Below are 26,822 nucleotides of genomic sequence, written 5' to 3'. Positions count from 1 at the left end.
TAAGAATCCTGTGTGTGATACATGCGCCAAGTACTCTTTCACCAATCTTAACCACTACTAAAGGTCCAGGCTTGTGTGTTTCTAGTTCCTTAAATCTGGGAGCTAAGTGATATTGCCCCATGCCATGCATTTTATCATGAGCTGCATTGCAGGGGGTTAGACTAGATCAGTGTTTCCCAGCCAAAGGGCACAGGGCCCGTCGGCAGCATTGGCCCAGTTCTGCACGGCACGGGGGAAATCCACCCTGGCGCCTAGCCGAGCGGGGTCGCCTGGTCTGCTGACTAGCATCTAGTAAATAAATAAGTGTCTACTGAGAAGAAAGTAGGCCTTACTCCCAGGTAAGGGTGTGTAGGGCTATAGTGTTTTATCTAGGGGCAGCCAGGGCTCCACCGGATGACAAAATCTTTTTGCACCAGGTCAGTGAGGATCACTTGCTTTTAAAAATTCACCCATATATACAGAACTCCCTGAACCCCTCTGTGTCAAATAACTTGGGTCAAATAAGTGTTGTTTACTTTTTATAATACAGTGGTATCTTGGACTAAGAACTTAATTCGTTCCGGAGGTCCGTTCTTAACCGGAAACTGTTCTTAACCTGAAGCACCATTTTAGCTAATGGGGCCTCCTGCTGCCACCGCGCCGCCAGAGCACGATTTCTGTTCTCATCCTGAATCAAAGTTCTTAACCCGAGGTAATATTTCTGGGTTAGCGGAGTCTGTAACCTGAAGCGTCTGTAAACCAAGGTACCACTGTACATGAAAGTTGGATCTCCTTCGAGAGGTTCTGGACTCTTCTTCCTTGGAGGTTTCTAATTAGAGGTTGGATGGCCATCTGTCATAGATGTTTTAGCTGAGTTTCCTATGTTGTAGGCGGTTGCGCTAGAAAGATGACCCTTGGGGTCCCTTCCAGTTCCATGATTATATGCTTTTCTGCTTCAACAATATTTCATTATGTTCCTACCATGTTATGTGATTATATTTTGTATAGATTATAAAAATTATAAGTAAAACATATTCAATTTGTAAACAAACATTTAAATAGCTATCTTTCTACTGGTAGGAGGGGGGTTAAGGGTATAGCCAGGATTTTTGCTGGGGGGTAGGTCTTTGTTAGGGAGGACAGAACCTCAGATTTGTATTGATTTGTATTTGATTTTTACTTATTAGGGTGGGCAGTTGCCCCCCTGCCCCCCGGCTACGCCCATGAGGGGGCCACAGGAAGGAAACAAGGTCAGAAGGGGGCCATGGTTGGAAAAAAGGTGGGAAATTGGACTCGATGACCCCTGAGAACTCTTCCAATGCTACTGTTCTATGATTCTATGAAATCTTGTATGCTTCTGGTGATGTGCTCTGATTGGCTGCAGGGCTCTTATAAGTCATCTTCTCTGATGTGGTGGGAAAAAAGAGGTGAACATGATGGTAAGGGGGTCCTTTTGGATTCTCTCTTGGTTTCAGTGGGAATACATTAACTGGAGCCAGTTTCCTCTTGTAGCATTATTGGTGGGAGGATGGAGTGACTATGCCCCAGGCACCCACAAAAATTCTGCTGTGGGTGCCTGGCCTCTGGCACCCTCTGCCCATCACTGCCTTACCTCTGGTGCTCTGGTGGCAACTGGGCCGGGGTCTGCGCCTCCACTGCGGGGCCTGTGTTCAGGCCTGCTCTGGTTGTGGACATGTGTCTAGGGTGCTTCCGCTGCTGCAGTGGGCCCCAAAAAAGGCGCCATGGCAGAGGTGCAGGTGCTGGCCCAGTCTCCAGAATGTGTGTGCACCCCGCATTGATGTGGGGTCATGATGTTGCGGTGTGACATGCGTGCACTGGGTGCCCACGGTCTGGGGGCCAAGTTGGTGCCACTGGGTGGTGGAATTATTTTATATATTTATTCAGTGCTATTTTTCTAGAAAAAGTGGTGCTGGAACTCACCAGGAACACCTCCCTTGTTCTCTTGGCAATAGCACTCACCTGAGACATGCTGGAACTCTGGTAAGTTCCGGCTGAAAAAGAGCCCTGTATTTATTGTTGCTCGTTGTGCACTGCCTTGGGATTTTTATTATTTTTTAGCTGATTGGTGACATTTAAAAATGTCAATATAAAATATTGTAGATGTGGTGCAGAGGCTGAAAAAAAATAACTGTTTGCATCAGCAAAGATAGAAAAAATACAAACCAGAGACTGTCTCACCACTAATTCAGGGAATCATAGAACAGCTTCTTTGTATAATGTTCCCATTTAATGTAAAATACAGTGATTATCTGGATGGGATTAGATTGATATTTATTGAATCTGCAATTTTTTTAGTGACCTACTAAAATCATTTGATTGTACTGTGATCTAACTCATATGAGGTTGAAAGTGATTTGAAAAGGATAATGTTAATGAATAACAAATATTTTTCAATGACTGATTTGAGACAAATTGATCATACGGAGCAGAAGCCGATAATGAGGCAAGTGTGAGAAAATGCATTAAAAAATAAGTACCAGGATCAATAAACATACTCAGTGTGCAATTATAAAAAAATAGTATGAATTAGTATGAGTCAATCTGTGCTGCAAAAAAGTAACTTTTTCTAGAAGTAGGTCCAGGAGAATCAAAGCTGGTTCTGAACTTTATGTAGTGGTACCTTGGGTTACAGATGCTTCAGGTTACAGACTCCGCTAACCCAGAAATAGTACCTCAGGTTAAGAACTTTGCCTCAGGATAAGAACAGAAATCGTGCGGCGGTGGCGCATTGGCAGCGGGAGGCTAAAGTGGGACCTCAAGTTAAGAACGGACCTCCAGAACGAATTAAGTTCTTAACCCGAGGTACCACTGTAATGGAAAGCAGAGGACTAATAGTGTTCACTGCTGTATAAGAAAATGAGCTTGGAAGTTAGTCTGAGTCTGTTTCTGAAATGGTACAAGGATTATATTCCTTCACTGCCTTGCAAGTAAACTAGGTTTTGCAGTAGGCCAGTTCATATTGCTTGTCCTACATAAGTGAGATGAAAGGTTCTTGTCGACGAGACATGACTGTGTTTGAAAACATCCTTGTTAGTGTAATGTAGCAGGTCTGGCTGAAAGGGGGGAAAAACATATAAAATTATGCAGCACAGAGGTCACTGAGGACACATGAGAGAGAGAAAGTTAAGATTTGAAATTTTCCTTAGTAGTAGATTAAAAACATTTATATAGCAAACTTTTTGAAAACTAAAAAAGAAATCATACAATAAACGTGTCTGATTATTCCAAGAGTTTTGAATTTTTGAGTGTTGCTTCTGTGCACCAGATGTTTAACGTCCAGCATCAGTTTGTCCCAAGAGTAAAGGAAAACTGCTTCTTGCATGGATGGGAAGTCCCTGGTCTTTAATAGACCTTTACTGGTTTTCACAGGATTGAAGAAATTATTTCAAGGAATTGGTCTGTGACAGATGCACCTGCATTTATCTTTCTACAAAAAACTGATAAATTAAGCTCTTACATGCTAGAAAAAGGTAAAATTAATAAATATGCAATGGAATCTTACGCCTGTTTCCTTGGAAGTAAGTCCCATTGAGTTCATTGGAGCTTATGTCTATGTAAACATCCATAGGCTTATGCTCTTTTTTTACAGTGTGGTTTCCGGAATATGTATATGGTCCACAAATGCTTTCATGCTCTTTTTAACGCCATAACAGTTTTTATTTCATTTTCCCATTTGACTGCCACTTTATATTTCCTTTGCAACTTAGAAGATCAGCCAAACACTTACTTCTATTTAATGTTCAGTCTCTTCTGTTTGCCTTGGGCCTCCCATTTTGAATTCTCTGCAGAAATTAAATTTTTCACATGGAAAAGCATGTACCAATTTTTCCACTGGCCATCTGTGTTCCTATTAGTGGCTGGGGAAGAAAGAAATATATGATTATTTCAAATGAGTGGAGCACTGAAGTATATTACTGTAAAATTTGAACAAGCTAGAAACAAGAATTCAAATACAGAGATCCACAGGCCAAACTTTGACATACAATTACCAATATGGATGGTGGCCATATTTTAAAAAATAAAACGAATTTAATGAAAACCTTTACTCAGAGTAACTTTTCATTGCTAGTTGTGACAACAGTGTTTAATTATATATGCAGTATTCATTTTATCACCTGTAATTTGTAGTGTACAGCTTCTTCTCCTGTTGCAACTCATGGTGCTTCCACAAATTATCTTGCAGTCTTAGGTTGTCTCTGCATTTATAAAAAAAAAGCCTTGTGAAAGTACTTTAGACCATTGTTGTCCATAAATTTGAGCTTGCTGCTCTAGCTATAGGGTTTGTTTTAGAAGTGTAACCCATTGTCTTATTGTTGTTTCTCAGTTTATCAATTGTTTACTAAATCTATATCAATATGTGGCAAGGCAATAGATTGTTAAATTGGAATACCAGTGAAAAGTCAGGCAACAGCAGCTACAGTACAGGATGTATTAAGAAAGCCTATATACAATTATAGTACACTAACGCATTGGGCAAAAAAACCCCTGCATTGCAGGGAGTTGAACTAGTTGACCCTCATGGTCCCTTCCAACGCTACATTTCTGTGAGTCTATGACTATAAGTTACTGGATGAATTTGCCAAGATGTACTATTGCCAGTGTCTAAAGATCTAACTACATGAGACTCTTAGAAGGTATGTATCTGAGACATGTGCCCACTGTGGAGGCTGAATAACAATCCCTTATTTTAAGGGATTTCCATGTTTACTAGCTGTAGGAACGGTATCTTGTCTCGATAGTGGACTGAATGAGAGCAAACAAACTGAAACTCAATCCAGATAAGACTGAGAAACTGTTAGTGGGTGGTTTCTTTGACCAGATGACTGGGAGGTTGCCTGTTCTAGATGGGGTTACATTTCCTCTGAAGGAGCAGGTTCATAGCTTGGGGGTACTCCTGGATCCTTTGCTGCCACAGCTCAAGTGGCCTCAGTGGCACAGAGTGCATTCCATCAGCTTCAGCTGGTGGCCTAGCTGTGCCCTTATCTGGACAAGGATAGCCCAACTAGCCTATGCTCTGGTAACTTCAAGGTTAGATTACTGCAATGCATTATACGTAGGGCTGCCTCTGAAGACAGTTCGGAAACTTCATCTAGTACAGAATTCAGCAGCCAGGTTGCTCGCCGGGGCAAGACAGTTTTGAGCATATTACACTTATCTAGGCCCAGCTGCACTGGCTACCAATTAGTTTCCAGGCCCAATTCAAAGTGCTGGTTTAGACTAGGGTTACCAGACATCCCCGGTTCCTGGGGACAGTCCCTAGATTCACAGGGACAGCCCCCGGATTCACCAATCCATTCTCGGACAAAATCTGTCCCCGGAATGTCCCCAGATTTTAAGTAATGTCCCCGGATTTATGCCTGGGGACTTCCGGCAAGGCAACAGCCAGTTCCAGCTAGTCAATCCGCTGGCGGGGGGGGGGGGGCTATTTAAACCGAGGCGCGAGACAGAGAGCTTCCTTCTGGCTCGCTTCCTCGATCAATGCTCACCCTGAACTCAGGCAGAGCCGCCCACAGCAGAAGAACCCAAGTTGGGGGGGGGGCGAGCGAGGCGCTGAGGTGGTGAAGAAGAGGAGGAGAAGCATAGAAAAGAGCTGTGCTGCGTTGCGAGATAGAGATGGAGTGCGGTGGTGGCTTCTCACAGGAACAAAGAGGCACAAAAGTGAAGGCTGAGGGGGAAACGGAGGGGAGGAAGGCAGGCAGGCGGGCGGGCTCCTTTGCTTTCTCTCCCTCCTCTCTCTCCAACGGCCAGTGCAGAGATGGTGAGTTTAACGGGGGAGCAAGGAAGGTGCTGTGATGCCCCTTGTCCCTGGCAGTGCCTTGAAAAAAGTCTGGTAACCGTAGTTTAGACCTATAAAGCCTTAAATGGCTCAGGACTGCAATGCTTCAAGGACCACATCTTTTCATATGAACCTACCCAGACCATGAGATCATCTTCTGAAGCCCTTCTTTGTTTGCTCCCTCCATGAGAGGTCTGAAGGGTGGCAACATGAAAATGGACCTTTCCTGCAGTGGTTCCCCGTTTGTGGAATGCTCTCCCAGGGGAGGTTCACTTGGTGCATTCATTAGGCACCAGGCAAAGGCGTTCCTCTTTAACCAGGCCTTTGGCTGATTAACATCTAATGCCCTTTTGAAATGTGTTTGAGGGGAGGTTATTGGGTTGCTTTTGTTTTTATTTTGATTGTGTATTTCATGTTTTTAATATTGTGATTTTATCTTGTGAACTGCCCTGAGACCTGTAGGTATAGGGTGGTATATAATAAATAATAATAACAGGATTGCCCGTGATGAATAAATCAGGCTGAAGAAAATGGCAGACTGATCATCTCTTGTTCATATTTGTTTTTAAAATTAAGAAGGCTGAACAAGACACAAGTTAAATGCAAAGGCCTGTAATGTGATGGTTCATTTATATAAGGGAAAATAGCTTCCAGTGGGAGCAATTAGAGAAGGGGGCACAACACTTCACCTCTGCTCAATATTTACAGCATTGCCTCCACAGGGTTTAAAATGCAAATTTAAAATGGGCCGTTAGATGATAGTTCTGTGCATTGCAACCTATAGTTTGGCCACAGAAAAAATGCATTTTATGTTTGTTCCTACTTGCTTGTTGACCAGATATCCAGTAATTTTAATGTTTTATGTTCCTCTTTTCTCTTCTCTCCCACTTGCAAGGTAAAACATGGGGAAAGGGAAATAAAGTTTCCTTTTATCTTATGAAATCCACAAATAGGAGTGGTTCAGACACTTTCTATACTAAGTCAAAAGCTATGGTGAAGTGCAATTAAAGCTGACAGCACACATGAATAATTTAAGTTAAAACACTAGGATGTATAAATTATAACATCTCTAATCACTACAACCTTGGCTTGAACTAAAGAAATTGTCCAGAAATTTTAAGTTACAGAAACAGGGTCAAGTGAAGAGATGAGAGGAGCCCTCAAAGGAAGGAGATTATTCCTAGAGAATGGGATGGCAGTGGGGGAGAATTTACAGTTAAGTCAGTAGACCATGAGACTCTTAACCTCAGTTCTGGGTTTGAGCCCCATGTTGGGCAAAATAATCTCAGGGTTGTGGACGCTGCACAAAAGATTCCTTCATTGCAGGGAGATGGACCAGATGACCCTTGTGGTTCCTTTCAAGTCTACATTTCTTTTATCTATGACCTGCCTGAGGATATGATCATTCATTTTTAAACAGTCAGCTTGGTATTAAAACATGGGGGAAATAGTGCCAAACTTTGTGGCGTCACTCTTTCCCCACCTCTGTGATGGTAGTGGGGCTACCTCAGAATCTAGGCCAGATCGTGGAGTAGTGGGGGCTCATGAAGCAGTTGGTATTCAGACAGTACTGTGTTTTGAAGATTCTTTTTCTATGGATGTTTCTAAACAGAAGTTGGATGGACATGTGTCATGGATTCTTTAACTGTGATTCTTATATTGTTGGAGGTTGGACTGTATGACCCTTTGAACGCTACAATTCTGTGTTTTTGTTCGGTGATTATTAAAAGTACAATGGGAGTAAAGAAAAATTGCTTGTAAAATTTTTGCGTTGCAAAAAAAGTATTTTCTGTCTTCTTAGCTCTTTTGATTGAGCCAGATTTCTAATCAATCTAGGGTGGGGGCCTTCTTCCACCGATGGACTCTCTTGGTGATATGCTTAATGTTGTTTGCTAAAATAGAAGTAGAAAAAAGTTCCATACTCTGCTAAAGAGCAAGAGTTAAGGTGAAATACTAAATTATGAGTTCACAAACATGAAAGTATTTATATATCCCATAAGATAAAATGTACACTACAGACAAATATTAGGAATGCAATCCTATATTTACTTATAGGCCAAATGCCAATTAAAAGCAAGTGCTCCTTAGATGAATTGGCCAAACCCTGTCTTTCGCCTTCAGTTGCCAAACATTTGTAATCCATAGACTTCATAGCTGGACTAGCTATAAAACTTGTACAAATGCAATATATTTAAATCCCCTTTACAGACTTCCAAGAAAGGATGATAACTACAGTGGTACCTTGGGTTAAGTACTTAATTCATTCCGGAGGTCCGTTCTTAACCTGAAGCACCACTTTAGCTAATGGGGCCTCCTGCTGCTGCTGCGCCGCTGGAGCACAATTTCTGTTCTCATCCTGAAGCAAAGTTCTTAACCCGAGGTAATATTTCTGGGTTAGCGGAGTCTGTAACCTGAAGCGTATGTAACCTGAAGCGTATGTAACCCGAGGTACCACTGTATTTTCAAAATAAATAATTATTGTAAAGCATATAAATAATACATGGTATTGTGTTTAAAGATTGAGCCTTGGCATTTCTTAACAAATTCTGATACTGAGACTTGGTGTGACCAGGCTCAAAGGAAGCCCTGGTGTGCAGATGACTACCTCCATAGTTGGCATGAGGATGACTTTTTAACTTTCAGGAGTATGCTTTTCTTTCCCCAAAGAATCTTTAAAGTAAAGGTAAAGGTACCCCTGCCCGTACGGGCCAGTCTTGACAGACTCTGGGGTTGTGCGCCCATCTCACTTAAGAGGCCAGGGGCCAGCGCTGTCCGGAGACACTTCCGGGTCACGTGGCCAGCGTGACATCGCTGCTCTGGCGAGTCAGAGCCGCACACGGAAACGCCGTTTACCTTCCCGCTGGTAAGCGGTCCCTATTTATCTACTTGCACCCAGAGGTGCTTTCGAACTGCTAGGTTGGCAGGCGCTGGGACCGAGCAGCGGGAGCGCACCCCGCCGCAGGGATTCGAACCGCCGACCTTTCGATCGGCAAGTCCTAGACGCTGAGGCTTTAACCCACAGCGCCACCTGCGTCATACTACTTTAAAGTAGTATGCAGCTAATGACTTGCCCTGATATAATGTTTGCTAAAAGGGTGAGAATGCCAAGTAACCTGCCTCTGCTTCTTCTGTCAGAGGTTGCAGCTTAAATTATTTTTAGCAGGATACAATTATTTTTGCTAAGCAGACCAGTGCCCCAGAAAGCACATTGCATGATAATCATCTATCTTGTGGCTCAGAATGTAGGTAGAAATTCTTTGTCTTCTTGGGGGTAATTGTTGATTAGAAGCTTGTCATAAATATATATATATATGAGAAAGTGAGAAGTTAGAAGACACATGCAGCATTAGAAAGCTTTAGCTGGCTACCTCAGAAGGCTTAAGTTAAAACTCTGAACTAGGTTGTAGGTAACAATGACTTTAAAAACTGATGCACTATATTAAAGTGGTTCTACCTGACCATAAATTGCCAGTGTGTTTCTCTTCTTTATTCTGTTTACAGATTATGATAGGCTAGCTCTGTTTGTTCAACATATTCATGAATACGGGAGGAAGCAGCCCCATTTGTGGCATAAGTGCTATTTTTATTGTGTCTTTTCTTACTGTGATTGTTGATTAGCCTGAATATAATATAAGTTTGCCTTGCTTCAGAGCAGCAGCTTGATGTGTATGAATGCTGCCTCTCTTTCAAAGTAGTATGGGTGACATAAAACATGCAAAATTCTCTCTGTGCAGGCTTATTTTCAGTTATGAAATCAGGAAAATGTTTGTATTTGGCTTTGAACCTCATGTCAGCCAAATCTTTTCTGTTTGCTTTTAGCTAGAAAAGTGCAGTTGCTTGAAAGAGCAGTAACAATGATTACTTGATCAATGTAGGAAGATGCATTTTCCAAATTCCTAGAAAGACAACAAGCTTATGTTAGCTTTTGCTGTTTCTTCTCAATTCCCATCTCCCAGAAAGAGAATCAATGGCTTCATAATGGGGCTGCAGTTATTACTTTATTCATTACTTTTCTCATAGTGATTGAAAGTAGCTTCTGAGTTTTTAAAAATGTAATTATTAAATAGAATCACACTATTATTAATAAAATCACTACTTTGATAATACAATAAGTGCCTTGTTATGCTTCATATATTTTGAGCTAGATTGCCATTTCTCAAGTTTTATCAAATCATCAAATCTTTCTGCACTATTAGATTTCTTTTCTTCCATCCATCCATCCTTCCCCAGGCTAGAGACCTGTTAGGGCATTTCTTCCCAGTTCTTGTTCTCACTGTGCTGTCTGCTGCTTCTATACCCCGCCCCCCAGGAAAGCTGCTTCCTCCACTTTTAGTACCTTCATCCCCAGAATCACAGCATCCCCTTGTCATCCCCTTGATACAGGGAAAGATCACGATAATCAGAGGTAACTGAATCTGCAGCAGTCAGGGATTTTGCTCATCTCTGTTCATGCATCCTTTGCAATACAATATGACATCACCTCACTCTAATTTCACTCTGTTCAGATAGATAGACTTTCATTATGAAAATAAATAGCTGAAAATGAAAATTATGTGCTTTTGCGTTTGCTGTTAGTACAAGTCAGTCAGGCCTTGAACTTCATGATACGCTCACTGAGCCTGATTAGGCCTATTTAGATGAGAGTGTGTGTTACAGCAACTGCTGCTTCACAAAGAGAGGTTGACCTCATAGCAAGTACTCTGCAGCTTTTATGTGCCCAGCATCACCTATTCTTTTGAGGCTCAGATCTTGAGATTCAAGCAGGTAGAGAAAAATTTGGGAGTTAAAAGGACAATACCTTGCAGATCATTGGGTGAATGCCAGCATATAAAGGGACAATATGTTTCAGTGTACTCAAGGTGCGTGGCATGCATGGGCATTTTAGTGACAGAACACACACCTTGAGTGATTTAGAAAACTGTTGTGGCCTCTGCATCATCAGCACTTTGGGAGCTTTTTACATATGCCAAAGGTAAAGGTAAAGGGACCCCTGACAGTTAAGTCCAGCCGTGAACAACTCTGGGTTTGCGGTGCTCATCTTGCTTTACAGACCAAGAGAGCTGGCGTTTTCCGCTCCGCAGATAGTTTTTCCGGGTCATGTGGCCAGCATGACTAAGCCACTTCTGGCGCAACGGAACACCAACACCAGAGCAGCGCACGGAAACACCATTTACCTTCCTGATGGAGCGGTACCTATTAATCTACTTTTTGCGGTGCTTTCGAACTGCTAGGTTGGCAGGAGCTGGGACTGAGCAACGGGAGCTTACCCCATCGCGGGGATTCAAACCACTGACCTTTTGATTGGCAAGCCCAAGGCTCAGTAGTTTAGACCACAGTGCCACCCGCTTCCCATACATATGCCAAAGGATGGTTCAAATGTTACTTCCTCCACATGTATGTCACCACCCATATGGCCTTTCCCACAGCCTATATAGGATCATTGTCTTACCAAATTTTAAGGATTTTTTTGTGGTGTTGGTTTTTTTTTTTTTTTTTTTTTTTTGCAAACTTGCTCATGTGCTGGAATGTCCTCAATTTCCATAGATTTTATGCAAGGTTATAATTCTATTTAATTGAGAGCGATGGCTGAGATAGTTGCTTATCTAATTCCCCCTAATTGTAATGTTTCTATAGCTGTCTAATAGAGTTTTTTTATGACCATTGTTTCCTTGGTTCCAAGAATATTTGAAACATGCTTATCAATTTAAGTTGTCTTAGGAGAGAATCCTATCAGATACCTTCATATTTGTCATTTATAGGACATTGTTCGCTTACAACACATACAAAGCTGGGAGTACTGTAGTTTGAGCTGAGTTTCTACTGGCTTGTTTGAGATACAGCAGAATACTATTAGATTTTCATTGATTTCTGCTGGAGATAAATTATTTAAGGAATGGAGAAGTGTGCTTGGATACTGTCAGCACTTCATTTAGTCCATATATCAGGTGCTGAAACTTGACCTATTTTGTTATATGAACCTTCACTTGTGCAGTGCTGGGCTTTTTTGGTAATGTTTATAGTGGTTATATTCTGAGAACACTGGAATTTTTATCCTTTCAATGTTTTTGAAAGCTCATGTTATAGTGCACCTGCTACCTTGCTACTGCTTCAAGGAGATGTTTCTATTGCAAGTAATTTGTATATGAATCTAATAATACACATTATGCTTTTTGAAATTAATTGTTTTATATGTGTGTATGTCTATCTATACCTATATCTAACCTCAGCTAAAACCAGTTCATACAGTCAAATTCTCCTGTACGGTGGTATCTCGAGCTACAAACCCCTCAGGTTACAAATGCTTCAGGTTACAAACTCTGCTAACCTGGAAGGGTTACCTCGAGTTGAGAACTTTGCCCCAGGATGAGAACGAAAATCGTGTCCTGGTGGCACAGCAGCAGCAAGAGGCCCCATCAGCGAAAGCATGCCTCTAGTTAAGAATTAAGTTTGTAACTAGAGGTACCACTGTATTTGAGTACCCCTGTGGTGGATGGGGAGTATTAATGTGAATCAGGCATGGAAACCTCTGGTAGCCATTCTATTATAATCAAGTGTGCACAGGTTTTGCCTAGAGATATTGGTTATGCAGTCAGTTGTAGTTGTCAGCACCCTATCAATATTTCTCAAGGAAAAGGGGGAAACATGCACTGTTGGGTGCTGCTGCTAGAAAGTGCTCTATGCACCTTGAGACAGTGATGCGGAAGCGATCCCTGCCTGACCTTTCCTGAAGCATTGAGTGCCACTGCCTGCAAGTGCTGTGAGTTTGTTCAGGCAGCTGTGTCCTATATTCACCCCTCCTTAGGAACAGAAAATGCCTAAAAGCCAGGAATGGGCTTGCTAGTTTGGCCTTCTTTGCTCAAGGCTCATTGGTCACCTTGGTCATACAGCTGCGCATTTCACCTTTGGTGGTGGCTAGAGCATTTGCTGAAGCATGTTATTGTGACAACAGTGTTTTCAGCTGCCATATTCACTGAAAAACCTGCAGCCCAGTTTATATTTCACGAAGGCACATGTGTGACCAAGGAGGAGCCTGGAATGCTTGCATGCAGAATATACTTACTGTGTGAATTGGTTCTAAGTTTCATTGATAATATAAACTTGCAGCCATGTTTCTATTTTATGTAAGGAAATGCACGTTCTATATATTAACATAATATAGGAATGGGTTAAATGTTTTTGTCAATCTCTTACAGGCCTCCCATTATAATAATGGCCTTGTAAGCAGAATATTTGATTTACACATGATGATAGAATTATTGTTGCATAAAATTTAAAGTAACCTTGTACATAATAGTGAGATAAAAAATATAGAAAAAGTATTTGGTTATTTCAAATAACTAACCTTTTTATCACATCCAATAGGGTATGTGTAATTTTATCAATGGTAATTATTTGCAGCTTGTACAGGCATGGCTTTGAAGATTGGCATGCATATTCCAGAAAGAACTAAGCCAAGCGCTTGAAACCAGTGAGGCAAAGTAGCAAGTGAAGAAAAACATGATTGTGTTCTCGTTCTCTCTCTCTCTCTCTCTCTCTCTCTCTCTCTCTCTGTGTGTGTGTGTGTGTGTGTGTGTGTGTGTGTTGGGGTCCAAAATCTTGAGGGCAATAGCTATTGATTAGAACTTTTTATTGCATTTGTCCCAATAGAGAATTAGCACTACTATATTAATAACTATTCCCACCATCTGTAAAATTGTACTGTCCAAAAGTTTAAATATAAAAAACACAGTGCTGTTTTATTTAAGAGAAGTAAAAAGAAAATATGTTTTAATTTATAGGGTTGCTATAGTTGTTGAGCGATTTTTTGATTGGCTTGCTTAAGATCCACATTCCGCCTTTGAAATACCAGTAATGTCTGGGAAAGTCCAGACATATGGCAGCCCTAATTAACCTTACCTATTAAATCAGGGATGGGGAACCTGTGTCCCTCCAGATATTGTTGAGTTCCAACTCCTAACATCCTTTGCCATGGTCCAAACTGACTGAATGCCACAACTTTAGTAGTGTCCAGTGGAGTTACAACTTCTAACTCTTTAAAGCAGGTTAACCCTGCAAAGCTGCCCAGTTTGAAAACCAAGGCCATTTCCCCCAGCTGGTGGGTGGTAGGACAGTGTTAAATCCTGCATTGGTTGTACAGCCAAGGCAACAGGTTTTAACACACACCCACACCCACACACCGGGCATCAGCCGATAAGCAGGGGTTAAACTCTGCTCAGTTTGGCAGAATTCTATGCAGATGCCTGCTAAAACAAATATTTGTTCCTTTTAGCAGGGAATTCTGATGCAAACTCATTCCTTTTTCATGATGAGGTTTGCATTGAAATCTTGATTAAATGATGTGCTTTCAAACAAATGCAGGGCTTGCTAAAAAAAAAGGTCCTGCCCACCTGTCCCGTCCAGTGATCTAGCTGGCTTTTAATATATTCATGTCTGTTGAACCATGAACACTGTAATGAATTTCTATAGTATTCCATATTTTCCAGAAACATTTTTATATTTTGCTTGCTGAGCTGCTTTGGTGTGTTGGTACCCACAATGAGCCCTCAGAGGCAGGTTGGAAATTCATTACAAGTTTTCTTAAAGGAGTAATTCTGTTTTGATACTTTGCAATAGTCTTCTGTTTAAGTGACTTTTTTATTTCATTAGTCGTTCGCCGGCAGTATTAAACTTCTGTCAAAAATAATTGCTTATCTGTCTTTATTCATCCTTTGCGACTGCAGCTGTCTCAATGCAGTACTGATTTGACAGTCAACTTATCTTTTTTCTTTGCACCAGCTTCATGAGAACAGTATCTTTCTACTGCCTATATGTAATTGTTTAAATTTACCTTGGCCAGTAAAGTATCATCAGGCAAATAAAAAGCAAAATATTATTCTATGGAAATATTTATGATTGACCAACCAGACCTTTTTTTCCAGCTGTAAAGTAAATATTTTGAAGAATTTTTTTCCTCACACAAAAACAAATATATACCATTTGCAGGCCTTTGTCAGTATAGTATAGTAAAAAATGCAATACTATGTTCTTCTCAAAGTATTCTATGCTAATGCTATACATGGTGAATCTCTTCTAAGGATGCTGCCTTGTTGATTTCACCCATAGGAGCAAATACTTTTATATGGGAGTGGTGGGGAAATGAGACAGCATGCAGACAATATATGAGTTTATTTACTATAACTAAGGTTTCAAATAGGGTCACAAATGATACACTGGCGGTGTATTTTAATTTATGCATTGGTAATTATTTTGGATTGATTACTTCCACATGCTCTATTGCTCTTGAAAATTATATAGAAGCTTCATATGCCTCAAAATACCGCTACCTGTCTCAGGAGAGGAAATGGAGCTTCAGCATTCTTTAATGCTTTACAATGGTATCTTGTCATATTTCAGATATTATGCAAAGTGTTGACTTTGATTTATAAATTGTTTTGGTCCAATGCATATTTGGGCTTACTGTCACTTCAGCTCCTCCACTTAACCAGAACGTGTTGGTTTTTTTTAATTATACCAGCTGCCACCAGACTAAATCTTGAATCTTAACACCATCATTCTTTACAGCTTTATTGTTCCTTTGCTACCATTTATTTCACACCTTTATTCGTTTTACACATAGCATATCAAATATTGGCATGGAACAAAGAGAGGAAGGATTCATACTTAAAAGTTCAAGACAAATAACGTATTTGTCAAAGCTGCCTCTAGGTCCCAGCTCACAGAGGACCAACGCTAGGCTGTCGTAATGTACAAAAGTCTTTATTGAAGTTCAATTTCCATTTCAAAGCCGCAGCGCGCAGCCCTACATCTCAAACCCTAGATCGGCGAAGTCCCGTCTGAGTCTCCTCCCCTCTGACACCAGTTTAAGATCCTAGCCCTGCTCCACCTTTTCCGCTGCTCTCTCCTCTTCTGGGTCCTCCTGCCCACTGGGGCATTGCCCTTTCTGGACTCTTCCGACGCTGAGTCGCTTAGCTCCTCCCCCTGCCTCCTGCGGGCTTTAGGACCCGGTTCCCAATCCTCATTCTCTGCTGTCCCGCGCTCCTGTACATTTGAACTTGCCTTTCGCGCCAACCCAGTGACCTTTCTCCTAACCGTTACACTACTTCGGTCACTGCTTCCCTCTTCCGGGATACTGGCCGGATCTGACCTCCCCTCCTTTGTCCGACTTTCTGATGGAGGCGTGGTCAGCCCTGCCTCATCTTCTCTCCCTGGTGGGGAATGCACTGGCCCCGATCCTTGGGACTCTTCCCCCCCACTCTGCTCTGGTGGGGAAGCTGGTCCTGATTTCCAACTACTGCTCTGGGAGTCCCTGCTGCCCCCTTGCTCCTGGGGCGTTCCCCTTGGGAACCCCCTACCCCTGGCCACTGGCGCCCCCTTCTGTGAATCTTCCGATTCGCTGGAGAGGCTCATGGAATCCCTCGGTCCACTGTCCTCTTCTCCTATGCTCCCCTCGGATTCTTCCCCTTCGCTCTCCATCTCCTCTCTTCCCTGTGCCTCTGCTCCTGAGCCCCTGACAGTATTAAATATAATTTATAATACAGTGTGTTTACTTATAGGTTGACTCCTTCACTCTTCATCAGTTGTCAGCCACTGCTGCCACCACATCTGTCTTCCTTCCATCTCTTCTTATCCATGCTCATATTCTTCATAGTGTTCCTAATGGAATTCCAAATGCTCTTTGGTCATATAATTATGGACCAATTTGTTTGAAAGGGATATGCACTAAATGACCACTGGTTGTATTTATATGCCACACTAAACATGGTTTTAACATGGCTTGCACAAGCAGGAATAAGTGGCATGCTTCCCTATCTCTTTCTCCTTGCATGTGACTGAGACAAGGGTTTGGAAGTTTCTGTGTTTGGTTACTCATGGTTTTTGTTGCTGCATGGACCAACAGTTATCATTTAACTGTGGTTAGTTTAAACCAAGCTGTCTTCAAACTTTGGTTTCTAATGGCTTGTTTAACTAACCATTGATAATACAGTGGTGCCTCGCAAGATGAAAAGAATCCGTTCCGCCAGTCTCTTCGTCTTGCGGTTTTTTCGTCTTGCGAAGCAACCCTATTAGCGGCTTAGCGGATTAGCGCTATTAGCGGCCTAGCGGCTATTAGCGGCTTAGAAAAAGGGGGGGGGAGCGAAAAAAATCACAAGACTCACAAGATGTTTTCGTCTTGCGAAGCAAGCCCATAGAGAAATTCGTCTTGCGAAGCGCCTCGAAAAACGGAAAACCCTGGACAACATGGCAAGTAGGGGTTAACCAAAAGCAGAAGTGAGAGATTTTGAATGTCTCCCAGCCATATAGGAGGGTTTCTGTAACAGAGCCTAAGGCACATTGTGGTTGTTCCTGTTCATGCACATCACATTAAACCATATTTTAGCAGGACACATGATAATGGCCATTGAAGATAGGTCAATGCTAAGACCACCCACCTTAGTTTATTCCACAATACACACTTTTTTAGGGGATTCGATGCATAATAGACCTGTTCAGATATTTTTCACCTTTTATTTTAATATTATTTTATTATATTTTTATTATTGCATTACAAGTCACTTTAGGGCAAGCAGCTGAGAAATACAAACAAGAGGAATGTAGGAAATATTTGTATGTCAATTAAGTTTGTGTTTTTGAAACACATTTTTACTCAAGTTAAATATATATTTATATATAGGTATGTTCTTAAGGAGAGGAAAATACATGGGCTTATAAGACTAATTATTCCTGGTTTATTCTTTTGTAGGTTAACTGAACCTTCTGGATATTTAACAGACGGACCAATTAATTATAAATACAAAACTAAATGTACATGGTTAATTGAAGGATAGTAAGTATATATTTTGCATTAATGTCTTCTTGCAAACCAAGGCTGGGGATTTGGTGGCCCTCCAAATGTTGTTGGACTCCCATAAGTACCAGCCTGCCTGGCCAGTTGTAAAGGATGATGGGATTTGTAATTGAACAACATCTGGAGGACTGGTTCTCCAACACTGTAATAAACTAGGCTTTTAACTTCAGAGCAGTGTGTTATGCAAAGAGTATTGTTCTGTGTAACATTTCCCCTTGATAAACAGTTACTAATGTTTGCTCTAAGGTTTCAGGACACAGCTTAATTTTGGAAACGGGAATAGGGAAGCTTTGCATTGAATGTTGAATCAGAAATGCATCATGGACCAGGAGGACTTAACACTAATGTTTGTTGCATGTTTGGGTCCAGCTTGAAGTATGGATGCCATGCCCGCCTCAGCAGAGGCTGGGTAGTCACCTGTCATGTTAAATTTATTTCAGTTCCCCACAGTTTCTGAAATAGATGCTGTGTTGGGTGTTGTGGGTAATTTTAACATAGTGGACAGTTTCCTAGACCAGGCTGCTGCCAGCATGCAATCCTACAGCTAGAGAACAGGTGGTTGACAGAGCAAAACAGGTGTCAGTACCAGTGTGCCAGGCCAAGGATGCCAGGTACTGGTGCCAGCTCCATGCATATCCTTAATCTGCAAATGGCTTTTATTGATTTAGCTGCTTCTGAACCACAGTTAATGGATGTGTTGCACTTGAAATATACCATGCACTGAAATTAATATACTTAAAGATGAAAATCACAATAACTGATTACTCATTTCTAATACTTTTGATTTCTGTTTTGCACATGCATTTCTCTAGCTTGTTCCAGCAATCCTAGACCTGGTTTAGTATGCCATGGTTTTATGGGAACAAGCCTTTTACCCCTACACTTCCTCTTCTCTCCCCATACATTCTTTGCTTGAAATTTGAACCTGGTTACCTGAGAGTAAGCCCCACTGATATCTGTGAGACTGACATTTGAATTGTCATGTATACAATTTTATTATTAGTTTCTTAAATAATAGTTTCCCATAATGTCTGAACTGGGAAGCTATGGTTTTAGGTTTCTCCCTCAGCTATGGATTCATATCCACATTTGGAGGGGGTCTTTGAACCACAGCTAACCAGTTCATGGAAAACTGTGGTTTAAAAAACTAAAATAACTTTTCTGAAGCTAGGTGCAGAAAGTTGAGAAAAAGAGAAATGGGAAGACGGACATGCTGAGTTGCCCCCAACATGGGGCTGGGCTGTTGCACATGCATGATGTCACATACATGCTGCCCCCAACCTGGCCAGGCCAGCTTGGCCGGACAGTTCCCCACCCCCTCCATCACCAGCCACCTTTTTTTTTGTTCGCTGCCGCAAGGTCAAGGCCACCTCAGCAAGCCCTCCTCCTCCTCCTTGAGGCCCGTCAAGATCACCAAGCACCTTCCCCCAGGCAGTCGTGAAAGGGACGTGCTAGTACAAAGACACTTTGCACTGGTGCATCCCTGGTGGAGATCACCAGAACACTTTCCTGGTAGGCGCCCTGGAAATCCTGAAAGGGACACGCCAGCGCGAAGACATTTCACGCTGGTATGTCCCTGGCGGAGATTGACAGAGCACTTTCCTGGGAGGCACCCTGGCTTGTCAAAGGGATGCGCCAGGGCAAAGATGCTTTGTCCTGGCACATTCTTTTGAGTAGTGCCGTGGAATTGGGCGGTGGGTGGGCTCCTCCTTGATAATATGGGGGCTGGTCCCCTGGCCCCCCCAATGGTGCCCCTGTGGGAGGACGACATACAGCTGCATAGCTTGTTTTCAGGTTGATAAACTCTGATTTACTTAAGATAGTGAACGAACAACATTTTCCTATATACTTACAAGTAAGATAGGTGTTTACTGTTAATCAGTATGTAAATATAATAATTTGAGGTTTATTGATTTGTTTTTGTTTTTATGTATTTTTTATTTTTATGTTCTGAGTCACCCTAAGATTTACAGAGGACGGACAGTATACAAATTTAATAAAAAAATAATAATAACAGTAACACTGTACATACAAAACTGTTGCTTTCACGCACAATTATAAGTAAGAAGGCTTACAGTTGCATTTGAAAATTATACTTGCCTTTTTCATACTACTTTATTGCATCCTTATATTTATTTACATTGTATTATAAGCTACGCTATTTCTGAACAGGCTATTGCTAATGTTCTTGCTGTTTTTTTCTTCTCTTCTAGTCCTAATTCAGTTTTAAGACTAAGATTTAATCATTTTGCCACAGAATGTAGTTGGGACCATATGTATGTTTACGATGGAGATTCAATATATGCACCTTTAATAGCAGTATTTAGGTAAGTACTTTAGCTTAATAGCTTCTATTACAATTTTATGAAAATCTTTTTGTGAATGGAAACTTAGCATTACAGTTTAAACTTGCTGTAGGACAGGTGGGTGTGGCTTGGCCAAAATGGCCTTGCAGGCCAAATGAGGAACACCGCTGGGCCCAATTAGCCCAGGGGATAGTGGTTCTCCACCACGGATTGGCACGTTCAGTTTTTAATCAGTCCTTGAGTGAACCCATGTTCTTAAAAGTTTACCACATTTGACTTTTCTATGCATCCCATCCTGCACAGTTCTTCCAACCCTAAATATAATTATGAACATGGTTATTTTTATTGGTTTCAAGTCAGCTCAGTACATTTTGAAACAAACAGATTGAAACTAAAAGTTCCTTCACTGTTTTTCTGTTCTTTCAACATGAACTTGGTTCCAAGCATTTCACACTTAATGTAGGAAAGAGTAAATATTGCTTTCTACATACTTTAATTTATCATGCAATCTTTTCACACCAATAGCTATTTTCATATGAATTTTCCTAATATAGTATTTAAATTGCAGTGCATAGAAATCTGAGACAGGCTCTTTTAATTAAGAAAAAAGACACAGTCCCATTAAGAATGCATGAATTTCTGTATTTTTTACACTCTGCTTCAATCAGGGCAATGAAATGAAATTCTGGAATGTTTCCAAATTGTACTGAGCACCCACTGAATTATTCAAATTCTTATTTTTTTATTTGCGATGTTACTTGTTAAGTTAACCTTTTCATGTTTAATCTTTTGCAGTGGTCTTATAGTTCCTGAAGTACGTGGAAATGAAACTGTACCTGAAGTTGTTACTACATCAGGATATGCATTGCTACACTTTTTTAGTGATGCTGCTTATAATCTAACAGGATTTAATATTTTTTACTCGTAAGTATCATTTTGTTGTTTATTAATCAGCAGAGATATATTTCTCTTAGTAGATAAGTTTTGGGGCTTACGATATTTGAAGACGTCTTATGCAAATTGGGAGTTTGGTAAAGAATCGGTTAGAATTCATACAAATTCATATAAAGATGCTCATGAGAAGAAATGCAATCAGAAAGGTTCTTTCAGGAACAACAATTAGTATAAATATTGTGTTCTTCCATGACTGAGTTGTTGATTTATGAGGCTGTGTGATAATTTATTGTGGAACAAATTAAATCAGGTAGAACAAAAGGATTTTAATATGATATGAACAAATCAGGTCAAGACATTGTATATTAGTAATGTTTGTAGACCTTGAGTAGATAAGACAGCTTGGCTGGAATGGCTCTTGGAGTGGGTCCCTTGGCCTAGGGTTGTGAAGGTATGCTACACCCAGTGCTAGGAGGTTAATGTGAGTGACCTCTTTACATCTGTCTGCAAGGGAAATACATTGCCAGGTTTATCATCCTATCCATGCCAGTCTCCCTAAGCATCTCATAGGAACACAGGTTAGAACTACTACACTGACCTTAAATGATGCTGTTTACCAAGGGGGTAAATCAGGCATAGGCAAACTCGGCCCTCCAGATGTTTTGAGACTACAATTCCCATCATCCCTGACCACTAGTCTTGTTAGCTAGGGATGATGCGAGTTGTAGTCCCAAAACAGCTGGAGGGCCGAGTTTGCCTATGCCTGGGGTAAATTCTACTATACTATAGAATATTGTGTGGGTAAATTCTTGGTAAACCAGTTATCTGCACTATCCTGTCAGGTTCTTAGGATAATTTTATCCATCTGTGGTAAAAATATTAAGTGCTTGGTAGTATCCTGCAGTCAGCAAGTGTTACCACCTGGTAAAAATACATCAGTGAGGCCAGGCTGTAATAAGTGGAGTTTTAGGACCCAGGGGAGTTGGCTGTCATCCCAAGTGGTCCAGAGACAAAAGCATGATCCCAAACAGCCAGAAATTGGATTTCAGAGAAGGCAAACAAAGTTCTGAAGGGTCAGAAGCAACGTAGGGCTGCATCTGAAGATGGTTTGGAAATTTCAGCTGATGCAAAATTTGATGCCAGGTTGCTCACCAGGGTAAGACAGTTTGAGGATATGCCTACTACATTGAATTTGGCCCAGAAAATAATTGGCAGCCAAAGTGCTGGTTTTAAATTATAAAGCCTTAAACGGCTCAGGATCAGAATACCTTAAGGACCGCCTCTCTCCATATGAACCTACCTGGACCCTGCAATCATCATCTGAGGCCCTTCTATATATGGCTCCTCCATGAGAGGTCTGGAGGGTAGCAACACGAGGACAGGCCCCTTTCTGCAGCGGCCTCCCGTTTGTGGAATGCTCTGCCCAGGAAAGTTCATCAGGCGCCTTTAGGCACCAGGCAAAAACATTTATCTTTAACCAGGCCTTTGGCTGATTAACATCCTATACCCTTCTAAATACGTTGCTGAGGGGATGGAGGGAGCAGAGTTATTGTTTTGTTCATGTATTTTTTATCTTGTGAACCACCCTGAGATCTATACATGAAGGGCAGTGTACCAATTCAGTAAATAAAATAAATAAGAAGCAGATAGATAATTAAAGAAAAACAGAAGTAAAACCTAGCTAAATTCCTGCATCCTAGAGACAGGTTGGAGGGACTGAGGAACAAGCTCTGGTCTTTACAGGGTACTTTGTGCTGGGATTGGCCTTTGAGGTCTATTAATATAGGCTCAGGCTTGATAGTGTCCCTGAAGTCTATATGCAGCCCTGGTGTTGGAATAGATTTGTTCTTTTTACCAAACTGAGGAGTAAGATTACTCATATTAGTAAAATATTAATACTCTGGCTCTTTGCACATAACACATACATTATTTTATTCCTTTCATTCTTTGATCAATAAATATAATCATAATATTTTGAGGGACAGTGTAAGGCTAGCATTAAAATGTTATGACATTAAGAACTCATTGAATATTATAAATTTCCTGCATGGAAACGATCAAAAGAAAAATACTGCAAATAATTGTTTCACTTGCAGTGAAGCTGAAATCCATGCCATGTTCGTTTTCAGCTGAAAGAAAAGTGTATTTTGCGTCCATTGTTTTCTTGGCTTGACACTTGCTTATTCAGATTTGCCCCTCTAGGTCTAACTTTATAACAGTATAATAAGATACTAGACTGGAAATATAAAAACATAACCTCTTGAATGACCTCTTGATATTTTGCTTATCATAGTATAATTTGTTTCTAATTCTGATTTTGCCGTTTGAATGGCTCATCAGATAGCTCCATTTGACTTCCGTGAGATAACACTGATGTAAGAAGTTTGAAGGTTACAGCTAGAAACCATTTTCTTATCTCTTTCATGAAATGATTTCCTCCCCAATTATATTAAAGTATAAATAAAGGCCTGAAAATCAGCGTGTCATTTCTCCATTTCCTTCCTTTCTTCTGATCTTCTTTATTACAGAATAAATTCATGTCCTAATAATTGCTCAGGGCATGGAAAGTGTACAACTAGTAGCTCCATTCCAAGCCAGGTGTATTGTGAATGTGACAAATACTGGAAGGGAGAATCCTGTGATATTCCTTACTGTAAAGCTAATTGTGGAAGTCCGGATCATGGCTACTGTGATTTGACTGGAGAGAAACTCTGTGTGTGCAATGACAGCTGGCAAGGTGAGTTGGAAAAATCTTTCCTGAAAGCTGCTGCCCTACTTGAAATGTCCAGAGCGTCTATTATTTATTTCTTTTTCAAATTATTGCTACCTGCACTTAGGCGAGAACTCAGAATGACATCTTATTCATCCTCTGTCATTCAAATAAAGCAAGAGCCTCTGGATTAAGGACTTGTCCCTTAGCCTCAAGATGGATCAGGTTAAACATTTAAATAGATTTCCTACAGCTTGTTGCTTGAGCAATCCAACTTACTTTAACCTGGGACACCTCCTATTTTATATGCAACTATTTTAATGGCACCTTTGGAATATATTAAGTACACCAGTTTTCTGTTTTTTCTTCAAACTAATAAACACACCAGTGGCTTTTAACATGCACTCTCTCCCCACATAATTAGGGTCATTTACTCATTGAGCATGTTTATGCAAATTCCCTACCATAGAGTATCACTTAATTGACAGGTGTCCTTCAGCCATATTTTATTTACAGGGATAATGCCTTAGCCATTATCTCTTGGACTCTTTGATACTGTTTGAAGCCTGAGTTTATGTGTAACTATGAACAGTCAGGAAATGTCATGGTAAGCAGAAGCTCCCAGGCTGTGGAGCAGTAGCTGCATTTGACAGGTGAACCTACTTAACTCCAATGTTAGGAGCTAATATTTTGATGTTGAAATGATATGAAGGTAGTGGTTGGGAAACCATCTCTTAAGACACTTTCACTTGATCTCGAAGATTGAATGTTAGTTGTTACAATCACAAATATTTCCTTCTGTGTGCGGTGCTCAAGAGAGTGGCAGCTATCTAGCTAGGTGTGCTTGGATGAAATAGATTATCTAGACTGAATTCATTCTGGGTTTAGGTTGGTGTTTGGAAACCTTGATGTATAACTTTGGATGTTCTCAAGCATGATACCTTGTTAGGCCTGCCTTGCAGGTCTGGGTTGGAAGCCATGGTGATACAGTGGTTGCACTTGTTACCTGTAGGGATGGTTTCAAAAAGCAGTGTTGGGGGATTTCTGCTTCAGCCAGTAGACTTTGAGTTTTTGAGTTCCTGCAGAGTTCCATCTTATCCTTCAGGTTCTTTAGCATCAATATGAAGTTGCTGGGTGAGGTTATTGGGGCATTTGGAGATGGGTGTCATTAGTCTCCTTGTCAGCTGTATCAGGTGAAGCTGTGAAGGTGCTGAACTGCTATCTGGGCTTGGTAATAAAACTTTTAGTACAGGGTATAAAGAGAATATTTAGTACTATACTGTGTTTTTCCGAGCAATTGTGACATCTGGTGGATACTTTGGAATGAGCATCTAGTATAGGAAACAGAATTATGAAAGAAAATAAAATTAGTATTCAGGCACCTTCTAAAAAGTTCGTTTAAAAGCAAAAAATATTTCTGATATGGTAGCTCAGTATTCACTGTAATATTGTCCATTCAAGGTTTTTGCTTGCTTACTATATCTAACATGCATTAGAATAGCAATACTAAAGATGGGATATACAGAAGGAATAGAAAGAAATATAGTTTTTTGCTTTTCAGCCATCCTCTGCATGTCTTCCCCTATCTGTACTCAAAAAAACAGCAAAAAGCTTGCGGATAAGAAATCCAAATACTTGCACTCAAGTATTTGTAGTGCTTTCCCTACTACTGTCTCTGAATTCCATAGGAGAAACTCAGACATAAAATTATATCCACTTCATATAGTAGATTGACCATAATTAATACCACATATTGTCAATCTTTTCTCCTTTTCTTTTCTTTTCTTTTCTTTTCTTTTCTTTTCTTGACCCTTGGGTACATTTGGTATTCTGGGAGTATGCAGTGGGACAATACTATCCATACTCCCTCCCTCTCTCAGATTTCTCCCCCTTCCTTCCAGCTTCTCCCATGTCAATTTTTATGTACATTTCAGATCTGAACTGCTGATCTAAACCTTGAAAAGCACACAGAGCTGAAAAACGATGGGGGCAAGAATGGTATTCTTCCAACTCCTCCCTTCAGATCTATATATTTTCCAAGGGGGAAAAAAGTAACCATCCTCAAGACAAAGGGAGTAGTGGATGGTGGGGGTGGGAAGTGGAGCTCAGAGGCTTTGCAGATACCAGAGCGACATTATCAAAGCTTGCTGGTCTAGGCCATTCTAGTCTAGAATCCTTTTCTTCCTGTGGTCAACTGGATGCCTATGGGAAGTCTGAGCAGGAATGTCCTTAAGAGCACCACTACACCCATAGTAACCATAATGTCAACTTTGGAGCTAGGCAATTTACAAAGACTACAAGCTATTAGGTGTGTCATCTGTAGTTCCCTTCTTTTGTACTGAGTTTTGTGATGGGTGTATAGACTCCATCTGCTATTCCCTAGGCTCTAGGTTCAAGAACTGCTGTAGGGTCAAGTGCTAATGTTTCATTGGAATATTCAAATTTTATTGATTGTGATTGTATAGGAAATGATGTTGTGATTGACTAGAAATCTGCATGTATTAAGAATTCTGCTTTTTCAGGCCCTGTGTTATCATAAAATAAAATAGTGGTCAGAAACCTCTGGCCTCACAGACCAAAGTAGGCCATTTTCACCAAAGTACAACTACCTGCCTTACAGCTGATATCATACATAATTTCAGTTTTAGGGATGGTAAACGCAGGGGTCCTTAATAAATCAAGAGACGAAGCGCCATTAAGAGATGGGTATGTTTGGAGCTAAGAAGGTGGGGTGGAGGAAAAACTTTTCTTTCTTTATATTACATGAGCATAAATAACCCTCCACCCCAAAGAAAAAAGAACCGCCGTATTTTACTACACAAGCAGGAATCTAAAAACTGTGTGGGATGAATTAATGATGAATGAAGAGAGGAATGGTAAAGATCGGAGAATGGAAAAATTTTATGACGCAGTTTTAAAATGGCGTCTCACAAGACAGGCTTGTTTAAGAAAGACGGGGGGAGGAGAACCAGGACTGTTTGAAAGTGAACGATGTTTGGAATTTGATCTTTAACCTGGCAGAGCCCTCTAGGAGATATTTTACAAGCCTGGGACAACTAAAGGGCAGACCGAAGATAAATTTTCGAAGTAGGAGTGGGATGGCGGCTGTCCCTATGAAATATGACTTATGGAGTGCGTAAAACCCACGCAGACGATGTTTGTTCTTAACCTGCCTGTGAAGATTATTAGAGATAATATATGACAACAACAAGAATGAAGAAAGTAAAAAAGAGACTATCTGGATAGAACTGGATAGAACTGTTTAATTAATGCAGTAATAGAAGTGATGTT

At 40.8% G+C, this 26,822-nt stretch overlaps 1 protein-coding gene and 1 long non-coding RNA gene across 4 annotated transcripts in view; one reads left to right on the top strand and one right to left on the bottom strand.

Moving 5' to 3' along the window:
• Nucleotides 1-26,822, top strand: part of ATRNL1 (attractin like 1) — a 512,979-nt gene that overhangs the window by 33,760 nt on the left and 452,397 nt on the right. For all 3 annotated transcript variants that reach the window (XM_079976622.1, XM_079976621.1, XM_079976623.1), the window contains exons 2-5: nt 17,517-17,600; nt 19,835-19,948; nt 20,723-20,851; nt 23,350-23,558. In XM_079976622.1, the coding sequence (XP_079832748.1) occupies nt 17,517-17,600; nt 19,835-19,948; nt 20,723-20,851; nt 23,350-23,558 (536 nt within the window). The remainder of the gene's footprint in view (nt 1-17,516; nt 17,601-19,834; nt 19,949-20,722; nt 20,852-23,349; nt 23,559-26,822) is intronic.
• Nucleotides 3,664-5,748, bottom strand: LOC307216559. The gene is made up of 3 exons (XR_013839148.1): nt 5,487-5,748; nt 4,116-4,196; nt 3,664-3,857 (listed from the first exon to the last, which is right to left on the bottom strand). It is a non-coding gene; the product is annotated as an uncharacterized lncRNA (long non-coding RNA).

Source organism: Podarcis cretensis (assembly GCF_951804945.1).
Source record: "Podarcis cretensis genome assembly, chromosome: 5".
Taxonomy (NCBI): Eukaryota; Metazoa; Chordata; class Lepidosauria; order Squamata; family Lacertidae; genus Podarcis; species Podarcis cretensis.
This window is presented reverse-complemented; position numbering and strand designations above follow the sequence as displayed.